The 12,246-nt window shown below is 36.5% G+C and overlaps 1 protein-coding gene across 2 annotated transcripts in view; it reads right to left on the bottom strand.

The window, feature by feature from the left end:
- PLPP1 (phospholipid phosphatase 1) overlaps window positions 1-11,869 on the bottom strand; it is a 77,413-nt gene extending 65,544 nt beyond the window's left edge. For both annotated transcript variants that reach the window (XM_015824260.2, XM_015824261.2), the window contains exon 1: window positions 11,606-11,869. In XM_015824260.2, coding sequence (XP_015679746.1) covers window positions 11,606-11,663 — 58 coding nt within the window. In that variant the 5' untranslated portion in view covers window positions 11,664-11,869. The remainder of the gene's footprint in view (window positions 1-11,605) is intronic.
- Window positions 11,870-12,246: the final 377 nt, after the last annotated feature.

Genomic DNA, 12,246 nt, shown 5'->3' with positions numbered 1-12,246 from the left:
AATTCCACACATCTTAAAAAGGTCAAGGATGAAAAACATTGCCTTAGTCTCTATGCATACCTACTGACTATAATGATGAGTCGCTCCCTGCATTGTTTTGATTATGGAAAACAGACATTTTGGGTGATGGAAAGGCTGGTCCTTGGGAAGTACTCTTGGACTCAACTGACAATATTAGAGTTTAGAAGGAATTGCACATAGCTTATATGAATTTCCAGCAGGGAGAGCAGGTGTTTAATATTGTCAATTAAGCACCAATAAATCAGTCATCTTTCCTGGTTTTTTTTCTATGTGTTGGATTCTAAATTCCATAATCCTCAGAGAACACATCTGCAGCATACCACATTAAATTAGGCTGCACTAAATAATATTTTCATATATAGACTTCAAACATTAGCAGTAGAGTTTGCTTTTCTGTTGTTACTAGAAACAAAAGAGCTTTGCTTTCTGAAATATGTTGATGGCAAACAAAGCAAAAGTCACGCAAAAAAATTGACATTACACCATCAAGATACAGGCAGGAAAAATACAATAAAAAAACCTTTTGTTCAAAGTTTCACAAAGCAGCGTGCAAACTCCTATGTACTCCAAAAACTTTTACCAAGCTAGATAGTTAATGACAGACGAGAGAACAGCCCCCCAAAATCTGTCTGGTGCTGAAACCATGGCATCTGCAGTTAAGCATATTCTTTAAGATAAAAGGAGACAACAGAGATTCAAATCAGATCTCTTGGATTGTAACATAATTAAAGTATATTATTAATTAACCATCATGGTTAAAGTTTCATTCAAATATTTTGCATATTGATATTTGCAATGCTTCCTGAAATACTGCAATGTGCCCAGATTGAAAGGCTTATTCCTTACTAGTCCAATTTATGCAACATCGATTGTTTATATCAGGGGTTCTCAAGCTGCATCTTCCTAAAATAATTACATTTATGTGACCTCATTACATGAATAAAATAAAATAATACTCAAAAATCTAAGCTTAAATACTGGCAATATTTAAAAAGAAAATTGGAAACCCTTTGTAAGTTGTTTACCTCCCTCCAGGAAATCCCTATCCATGATTTGAGAATAATATTTATTTAAAAAAATAATGTTTATGGCATAAACTTTATGGAGCAAATCTCAGCTGGCTGAAGACATAGTACCCACTAAGCTATAAAATAAGTTAATCATGTCATGGTTTAACCAATGCATGCATGCATCTGGCACTGCTGGAAAAATAATCTTTAATTACTTTAATTTCTTGTCTTTAAAGTCCATTCCATCAGTTAAAAGTTTCACTCACCAATTTTAAAAATCTGTTCTCTGGATCCAAATGACTTTCCTGAAACACAGTTCATCATGTAATAGTGAACGTGTCACTGAACAGGCAATTATTGCTTAGAATGATAATGAATACATTTTAGCCACTATACTAGTTCTTCCACAATTCTCTATTCATTGGTTTAACCATAAAGCCATTACAAATATCAAGTTACCATCTTTTATTTATTCTAACACATATTTTCAGGGAATACGGTAGATCTTCAAACATTACCAATTCCCTATATAGAAAAGTAATCTGTATAACAAAAAATACATATTGCACTTATTCATGACAACACTAATGTGTTTCACTCTGTATTCATGCATTAGATGTTCCAACTGCTTGTGGTTTCCCAGAATATGCAAGCATCATGAATACTAACATACTAATACTAATATGTAATCATTCTGAATAATAATCTACATAGCTTTATGTTGCATATCATTTCCTACACATATTTCATGAAGTAGTATTTTATATCTTATTTAATTTAAACAATATAAGAATATAATGGTCAATATTCTCATCTTTACCATAAGACAAAGACTGATACAGATCTCTTTGATTAAATTTCTAATAACCAAAGTTATTTTCTTATTTTCTTCCCATTTATGTAACGTAATAAAGATTGGATGACCTCAATTATTAATAATTCAGAAGTTAAATCCAACAACTTTACTATCCATTATTTAATGTATTCAAACCAAGACAGCATATACATTTATTATAAAAAGCTAACCACTAAAATCAAACCTATTAGATAAGTTTAATAAAATGTAATTAAACAAGAATAAAAATGTTTTATAATACTGCAAATATGTAATCCAAAATATCTGTAAATGCTAACATTGCAGCATTTCCAAACTACAAAATATAAAGAATAGGGCAGGGGAAATTTAGGATTTGATTTCCAAAAGCTGTTTCAGAACATGAAGGCGTAACATCTTTAGGCAATAATTTAAAGCAGCTGTGTTTTTTCCTGGCAATACATAATCCAGGGAAATAACATGATTAGTCTAAGGTGTTGCAGGCAGGTGTCAGATTCATGCTACAACATGAATTGATTATTGAATCCAAAGCACTGCACAGCCTTATGGCTCTTGTAGGAGGGGAATGTACTTCCCCTTCCTTAATTATCCTCACGATCTCAAATATTCTCTGAACTTCCCAAGTATGTAAATGATTTACCAAGTCAAACATAATATAAACTAGCCAATATAGAAAATGAGCAGCTTTTATCTTTGAAGTCAAAGCAATGTAAAGCTTAACAAATAATTAAACAGTAACAAACTGTGCCCTAGGTGGTCAAAACAGCAAAGTGGCTATATAATTCCTGTATTAGCATCCAAAAATATTGCTAAGAGGTTATATAAAGGGCAATTTACCAGCTATTCTGTAAAAGAAAAAAACGGCCCTGCAAGCACCAAGATGCCAACTTGATTCACCTCCATTAAAAATAATTCAAGATAACCCAAATCTGTTTAAAGGGAGGGAACAGTTTCTATCAATATCAAAACAGCAGAGTGTAACAAAATCATTCAAAAAGCAATTTAGAGTATGCCACTCCTCAATGATTCAACTAGAGCAGGATTTCTCAAATGGATTTCAATTCTTAGAATTCCTGTTGGCTAGGGAATTCTGGGAGTTTAAGTCCACGTGCCGTAAAGTTGCCAAGGTTGGGAAACCTGACCAAGAGTAACTCCACAAATTAAATCATTTGTATCAACTGACATTCCATATTAGTTTACAATAGAGCAATCAGATTGGAAGACTAGTGTGGTATCATTAAGCTTGCTGAACCATAGATAATGTTGATAAATGAAGGCGAATCTGCATGTCCCAGGATGATGTTGCAGGATCCAATCTGGATTGGTCACCGGGACGAGAGGTTTTATCTTCCGAGTTTTTGGGCTTGTGCTGGAGCCAAGAGAGAGAGAGAGGATGGGGGTTCCAGCACGAGTCCGAAAGCTCAGAAGACAAAATCTCTGGTCCTGGTGATCGACCCAGATTGGATCCTGCAATGTTGACAAACTCTAGGTATAATTTCTCAGAAGGGAAATGACTTCTTTAACAAGTGGATTGTTTTCAAATTCATAAAAAGTCTCAGATGAGAAAATCAAGACTTTAAAATATGTATTGACGCTAAATTATTACATACAGACAGAATACACTAGGTTAAAAAATTAGTCAGTTGGGCAGGCCCATTAGAAAAATTCCAAATTCAAAACGTAAACTCCCTTTTATCAGGTCCAACAAAAAAATGCATATTAATGAAAAGGCTTTTTCAAACATTTTTTTACAGTTTTTGCTATTTTGAGATGTTTTAGTTTTGATTCTAAAAATATAATTATACCAAGTTTGCTTTGTAAAAGAAAAAAGGAATGAATCATTTTGAACTCTGTACATAACAACTGTCTAATGGTGGAAAATATATAGATTTATTCTTCCACATATGACTCTGTGTGGGAAGTAAGCTCAGACAAGTAAATACAAGTTTTATAAGAGCATTACTGCTTGCTTTAATTCCGAGTATAGAATACACTGCCTAAACACTTTGCAGTATGTGAAGTACCCAATGAAACCAATAGCAAACAGTTCTGTTGGGTATCACATAAACCATCCATTCCTTTGGCAGGCTTGATTTTCCATAGCTTACAAGACTGAAAACATTTCCAGAATTTATCAACTATGTCTTTCAAACTATGTTATTATTAGATTGTGGAATGAACCAGTACATAGTTTAAGCAATAAACATGATATATTTTAATAAAAAGTACTTAGACACTGATAAATCCAAAGGTACCAAGATCTCCAATAACAGACAGTAAAAATATATCCTGAAAATACTTTTTAAAATGTGAAGGGTAGTTTCATTCTTATACACATACACAGACACACACACAGACATATAGGCTCACCAGATGGTAAGTAACAAACAAAAGCAAGTATCAAAAATGGAGCTAATTATATTTTCAAACTTCTTTACTTTTCTTTTTTCCCCTTGGGAATTTGGGGAAGGGATGATTTCCAATTTTTCTTGGCTAAAGAGATATATTATAATTAAAAATCACATTCACATCTTTAAACAATATTATTCTTCCCAAAATCACATTAACTAATATATGGGTATTAAACAAAGGGAATAATAATGGAACAAATCCATATCATATTGTAAACTGTATACTTAAAGCATGAAGAAGTTGTCAACTAATCTCAAAAGTATTCTCGCAGGAGTTAATCTAACATGAAAAAGTATATTGTTGAATTACTCTTAGATTGATCTTCTTCTTCTTCTTCTTCTTGTGCCATATCCGTTATTGGACGTTGGCGATCATGTTGGCGATCCTGTTTTTATCAACAGCCGCACGAAAAAGTGCTGCTGAGTTTTGTCCAAACCAGTCCCTTAGATTTTGAAGCCATTAGATTGATAGAAAACATTTTAAAAAAAAACTTTCAGTAACTGATTTGAGGCATTCCAACTGTTATTTTGAACCTCCTGTATATTATTGATACCCATCTTAATGATATCCTTTGTCTATTAAAAATATTATAAACTGAGAACCATCCAAAACACATTTTCATAGTTGATAGTAATTCAGAAATTTTATACTGTATGCTGATAAACTAGACCAAATTGTATACTTTTGTCAAACATGATCTCATTGGACGTTTGGTTTTTAAAACACGTTGATAAAACAGAACAGCTGTCTAAGGAGACAATAGAACAGAAAATAATGTGACCTATCTACTAGTATTGTTATATAGGTAGTCTTCGACTTACAACCATTTGTTTAAGGGACCGTGGAAAGTTACAATGGCACTGAAAAAAATGACTTAGGACCGTTTTTCACACAACCACTGCAGCATCCTCCAGATAATTCATTTCATCCAGGATCTTCTGAAGTTCTTGTGCCACCACTTTCTGAACCATCTTCTTCTAGAAAAGGAAGATGGAAGATTGGACGAAAATTGTCCAGAACTGTAGAGTTCAGCAATGGCTTCTTGAGAAGATGCACCCACACCTCCTTAACAGAGTCAGGAACATCTCTTCTGTTAAGGCAGAATTCACCATCATTCAAACCTATTCATATGTCACCTCCAGAGTGTCCTTGACCAGTCAGGATCTAATTCCGTTTTACCAGGGTTCAGCTATGATACGATCAAGGGCTTTCATCATAACATGTGCCATTTTATTCCCATTTTATTATTTGATTGCTAGGGATAATTGCAGAGTTAATAATTACATATCCACTGATTTTTCTTCCCACTATTGAGTGATAATGCTATCTACCCATAACTAAATTGGTAGAAATTGTGCTGCAATGAAATATGCTGCCCACATTTGGTCAACTATCTTTCTCTGAGAAAATAATTGATCAACTCTCTGTACATTGCAGGATTCACTACACTAGAGGACTATCCAGCCTCTGAAAACCTCCAGAGAAAGGGAAAAGTCACTGCATATAGTAACTTATTCCACTCATTGACAGCTCTTTCTTTAAAGAATTCTCTCTAATGTCTAATTTGTATTACATCCTTTTACTCCCATTAGTTCTGGTCTTACCTTCTGGAGCAAGTGAGAATAAGTCTGAAGACGTGAAGCCCACTTGAAGTAGCTATTATGTCTCCTCTCAACTTTCTCTTCTGCAAGCTAAACATTCCTAGGTCTTTCAACCTTTCCTTGTGGGCTTGGTTTCTAGTACTTTCACCATTTTGATAGTCCTTCTCTGGATTTGCTCCAGGTTATCAACATCTTTTTTAAACTGTGGTGTGCAGAACTGAACACAATATCCAAGTGAGGTCTGACCAAGGAAGAGAAGAGAGAGATAATCATTTTCCTTGATCTCATCGTATCACAGTAAACTCTCAATACAATGGACCAATGGAGGGAAAGCAGAATGTCCATCAGATCCAAATAGCTTTTACGCACTCATAAAACAACAAATGGCATCTCATAGATGCATATTTTAATAATTTTATACATGGGATTTTTTTCCGTGTGTATTTTTCATATTCTACACATATACATGACAAGTGGGACTTTTACACATGGAAATAAGCAGACAACATATAATCAGGTTGTCTGTTGCAGCTGACATCCACTAAACTGATGTCTATTTACTATATTTCTTTTTCTTATACATGTCTGATCACAAGCTGTACCTGTGAAGCCTTTAAAAATTCAACACATTTCTTATTTCTGTAATTTTATACTATAAGATCCCAGAATCTTATGATTCATAAGTTAACAAAGAAGGTGCTGTCATTCATAAGTTAACAAAGAAGGTGCTGTCAATGAGGAATGGGGTACTGTATCACTCATCTACAAACATAGAGAAATGTCAATGCTCAGTTCTGCATTACATCAGAGATTAGAAGTCATAGGATCAAAGCATTCAGTAGTGACTTGAAAAAGAAAAAAGAACTCCAGCATTTTCATCTAATCCAGTTTTTCTCAACTTCAGCAATATTAACGTGTGGAGACTTCGACTCCCACAATTCTGTGAATTGAAATCCATACATCTAATGTTGCTGAGGTTGAGAAACTTTGGCTTTCTTACAGTATGTGTTTGTCAGGATGGTAATTTCAGTGCTAAATATTTTTCCAATAGCCATGAAAGAAAATCAATCATGACATAATCTTAATTAAATTCTGCATTGGTAGCTTGTATGATCTTGTATGAAATCTAGATGGAACTAATGCACTTAAACCCCACAGAACTTCACAGCAGAATCCACACAGAAGACAATTTGGAGTGCTGCTTCCCAATCCTCTTTTCCTAAATCTTTTCTCAATCTGAATCACCATTTATTATCTATATATTTCAGTATATAAATTATGATTTGTCCCAAGTGTACTATTTTAATCACTTTACAACTAAGAACCATACTGATTCAGTTCTACTCTAGCATTATTTTTGGTACTAGAATTACAGGAAGTGGTCAAACAAATCTGAACTGCTTTTGAATTTAAATTAGTCACAGCTTTGGAATTAAATAAGAGTAAACCCAAATGAAAATCTAATACTTGAACTGCTCTATTAGCTCCACTAGGAAGAAAATTACTTAGAACAATGAAAAGGGATATACTTTGGGATTATACGTGTTTCAAAAAAAATCTGCAAGTTGCTTCAGACTTTGCATCAGCTTTTCATTAAAGCAGGCATGACTTTTTTTTCCATCTGAGATTGAAAAAGATTGTTGCTTTAAGTGTCTCATTAGATGCATTACAGATGTAACTTATCCTTTCTGAAGCTTACCTAGAAGCCCAAAAGAGGTGTAACTTTAATTTATAAATGTTGTAATTAATATTTAAATCTATCTATCTATCTATCTATCTAGCTATCTATCTATCTATCTATCTATCTATCTATCTATCCATCTATCTATCTAATCTATCTATCTATCTAATCTATCTATCTACCTATTCCCATTCCCTTTCTGCAGTTGAAGTTATGTGATTCTACATTTAGGAACTATGACTCCAAATGCTTAGTCAAGATTTATGTTTTCTTCTCAAAAACTTAGATCAAATTATCTGATCAGCAAAACCTGTCAAGAAGATGACATAGTTTATAAAGTGATTTATAACTAAAGAAATTATATTCAACACACAATGATCCTGAACACCTCATTTAAAACCCTCTATTATTTCTGTAATTCATATATCATAAATTATGAAACTTTCATTACTGAGATAGAAAATTTCCAGATACCGGTACTTTGAAGCCATGGTGAAAATACCTGTCAGGTGGGGAAGGAGGTTGCAGGTTAATCAAAATTTTGGGAAAATCTGAAATGTATCCAATATTTGTGTTACTCTTTATTGCTCTAAGTTCATTTTTCCTCTTTTATGAACATTTTATGTAGTATCTTTGTTTATGCATGAACGTTCTAGGTTGCCCAACTCCAGAATGACTCTGGGTAGCTTCTCAATTAAAAAGAACTGTCTTATATTGGGAAACAGTCGTAAAAAGGAAATAAATAAAAAAGAATACTCCATCCATCCCTCAACTTCAAAGGGCTTTAACCTTCACCAGGCATGTCAAACTGCCGGCCCGCGGGCCAGATGCGTCACACTAAAACCGCGCCCACCCCATTGCCAGCAATGGGGGAAAAGTCACGATATGTCATGCGATGTCATGTGACATCATGAGTTTGACATGCCTGACCTTCACTGACCCAAGGCTTGGAGGAAGAGTCAAATTTTTAAATCTTGTTTAAAGAAGAATATGGTAGGCTTACAAATAACTGGGTGATGCTATTTCAAAGGGCAAGTATAGTCCCAGAGGAGGAGTGCTTTCTACATTATGTTAGATAACATTGTTGAAACTAATAGAGGAGGCTTGTTTCAAACAGGATGGACAGATCCCACAGGAAATAGATAGCTCTGATAACTAGGCCTTCTAAGATTTTAAAGGTAATAATCAGACTTTTGAATTACACCTGGAAGCTTACTGGTAACCACTGCAGCTACCAGAACAGGCCTGATACATAGGCATAGAAAGGCATGCCCATCACTGTTTGCACATTTGAATTTTCAATCAGGTACACATTCTGAGTGATCCTCAAGGGAGCCTCATGTACAGCACATTTCAATATTATATCTACAAGGTGACCAAGGTATATCTGACTATACAAAGAGTCTCCAAGGCCAATACTGGATATAACTGGTGCACAAGTTTGCAAGCTGCCACCTGCTTTCAAACAGGTATGAGAATCCAGGAAAATTCAAGACTTCACAGAGTCCCAGTACAACCCCATTCAAAACCAGAGGTAGATGATCCCAAGAACTACATGCTCCAAGAACTCACTGCCACTTGGTCTTGCTTGAATCCTTCATCCCCATCTAAACTAATTTGGTTCATTCACACAATTATCAGATTTGGCATATTTGTACAATGTAAAAGTATAATTTAATTAGATAACTAAATTGACTAATAATGTACTTTTAAATATTTGTTTTTTTCCTACAATGGAAGCAATGAACCTCAGTCAGGAGCAGATCCATTAGACTCTAGATAAACAATACACACACATAAGCAAATAATGTACTGAATTCTTCCTTCTTTGGCAGAAAGGGCCATGCTGCTTAGCAGCAGCCATGCATGTTGCTCTAACATTTAGAGTTATACAGTACAGAAGTACTTGTCCTCTGGTGTACCGGCCCCAGTGTTCTGACACACTACATAAATGTCATCCTATTACAAACTAATAAAAACTTTGGAAAAGTAAGGAATTTAGACTATCTTGTCTTACCTCCATCCATTTCTCCAAAATAAAATATTTCACTGGAAGTTTTTCTTCTTTCCAAAATTTTCAAATGGGAAGGCAGAAAAGGCTTTTAAGATGCTTTGGGGTTTTTTTTTCCTGAGCCATTACATAACTAATCCTGCAATATTATTCAGTATGCTCATCTGAGCCTCTTCCAGAAACATGAACTATAGGTGTTTCCAAAGTCATACTTAGCTTTGAAATATTATCTTAATTTTGCCCATCTTGTATGATTTTCAATGTGCTGAAGAAAGGCAATATCAAGCTATCAGCATTAATCAGCAAAGATTAAGAATTGAAAAGGCTAATTTGCAATGTAGAGATAAATTCAATACCTGTGTCTTAGATTTGGATCACAATATTAACTATTTGGACATACTTAATTCAGAACTGTTATCTCATCAAGTTAGATCATATAATTTATCAAAGTGTACATGGTCAATTGATTCAATTATCTAAAGATTAACCATATCACCCTATAAAGTATTTATCTATTAAAGAATGGTTGAGAACGTTACTATTTGAAAATGTCATGCTATATTTCAATAGATTTCATAGAAACATTCATTCTTTGCTAAACTTACATGGTGTGAGATTTTCCCATCCTTTCCACAGAAGTAAATTTTCAGTTAGTCTAAAGCAGATATTTTATTGGTCCAAAATCAATTATCTCCTATTTAATGGATATGAACTAGCATAAATGAAATAAATCTCCATCAAGGCCTTTCTAAAACTATCAGATGAATCTAACAGAGGACAGTGGACTGCCATCACTGCACTGCCCTTACCTAAAGTAACATTTATAAATATTTAGCAACAACCAAAGCTAGTAGTTCAATATTACACCCAGGAAAATGTCAATCTAAAACTAGATACTTCGCAGTAACAAAATTTAAGGCTAGACAAGACATATTTTTAAGGTTAAGCTTATACTTTGTTAAATACATATGTACACATTTTGATTACATTATGATAATTCTTCATACTGCAAAAATGAAAAAGTACTGTCAGCAAATAGTGATATAGTATATATATATTGTAATCCTAGCCCTAAGAGTAGCTGTAGTGTCACCCATAAAAAAAATCCATTAAAAGGTGTATTGTAGGACAACAATGTGCAACTTCATCAATTATTTATCCTTTTACACAAAAGTATGTTCATATGAGAGGAAATCAACTGCTTTCTTTCAAAACTCAGCTTACTAAATGTACATCAATCTTCCCCTGTCTGATACCCACCAAATGCAACTGACTTCACCGGATGATGAGGGCACCAGGTTGAAGAAGCATGCACAAAATGTAGCTGTGATTTTCCATCTACCAGCACATCAAGGTGGGGTTTTTTTTTCCAACTCTTTCTCTGTACACCACTCATTCAAGCCATTTGTTATATTAGCCAACTTGAATAACCCTGATTTAAGCAGAATTCCAGTGACCAAGTTTATCTAGGTGAGAGATGGGGGGTTGATGCGAAGCTAGCCAGTAAGCAAGGAGATGAGCAGATGCACGCAAAGAAAGCAGCGACAACAGCAGAAGCAGACAAACCTAAAATGAAAAAAATGCTGCATTTATTAACCCTTCTCCAAACCCTCCCCCCAAGCTTTTCGGCAAGGCCAGAGATGCAAGGCAAAGATGATTAGCCTGTCACCATGCAGGGGAAAGCAAACTACCCCAGATACACATTCGCTGCATATGTACGTGTAGGCATATAAAAAGAGTGTGGGGGATCAACCTTCCACACCCCATCCCACCCCACGATTCATTCAGACGGTCTACCCATTTACTGCCCTCACCCAAACACGTACATATGCCTCATGGATTCCCGGGGGTAACGGCAGGAACAGAAGCTGAGGAGTTGACTCAAGAGCCGGCCAGGGCAGCCCTGGCAGCCACAATAGGGGGCGCGTCGGGTGGGCAAACCGACAAGTGCGCAGCGGTGGCGCATCTCCTCCGAGGTGCCCAGGCGCCTCCCCTTCCTCCCCAGATCCCCACGCTGCCAAACCCGAGACATACCTAGGACCACGCAGACCACGTCCAGCACCAGATAAGGGAGCCGCGTCTTGTCAAACATCTCGGGACTGCGGTGGTGGCGACGGCGCCCTTAAGTCTTAATGACTCGGTTAGGAGCAGAGGGGCGAGCAAGAGAAACGGGCTGGCAGCCCCAGCTCAGCCGCCTCCAGCCACAGGGCCAGCCGAGGTGGGCAGGAAGAAAGGAGGGAACCCGAGCGCGCAGGTTCTCCGCCCAATGGCGCTGCCTGACACCCGAAGCGCCGACACTACTGCGGCTCGTGGGAGGATGGGCCGCGCTTTAAGGAGGGGGAGGGCCAGAAACCAAGAGCGAAGGCGGGCGGCGGCAGGAGCAGACTCCGCCTCCTTTGGCGCACACCCGCCGCGTGCCCAGAAGGCCAACCTCCCCTCGCCGCCGAATTGTTGAACTGAGGTAGCCCCCAGGTACGTCATAACCATTTGCTCCGCCCACTTCCTGTTTTCTGAACCTCGAAGCTAATCAAGTTCTCCCACTCGGTGCTGCGAAGATCCGAGCAATGTCGCGGACCCACGCCATGCCCCTCCGTCTCTGCCGGACCGGGTTGCCTTCATTCATTCGTCCTCATGGGCGGCGTGTGGTTTCTTTTCATTTCTAATATATATATTAG

The sequence above is a fragment of the Protobothrops mucrosquamatus genome, unplaced genomic scaffold (assembly GCF_001527695.2).
Source record: "Protobothrops mucrosquamatus isolate PMUCROS unplaced genomic scaffold, P.Mucros_1.0 scaffold2172, whole genome shotgun sequence".
Classification (NCBI taxonomy): domain Eukaryota; kingdom Metazoa; phylum Chordata; class Lepidosauria; order Squamata; family Viperidae; genus Protobothrops; species Protobothrops mucrosquamatus.
The sequence above is the reverse complement of the archived record's forward strand: the minus strand, read 5'-3'. Positions and strand labels throughout refer to the sequence as shown.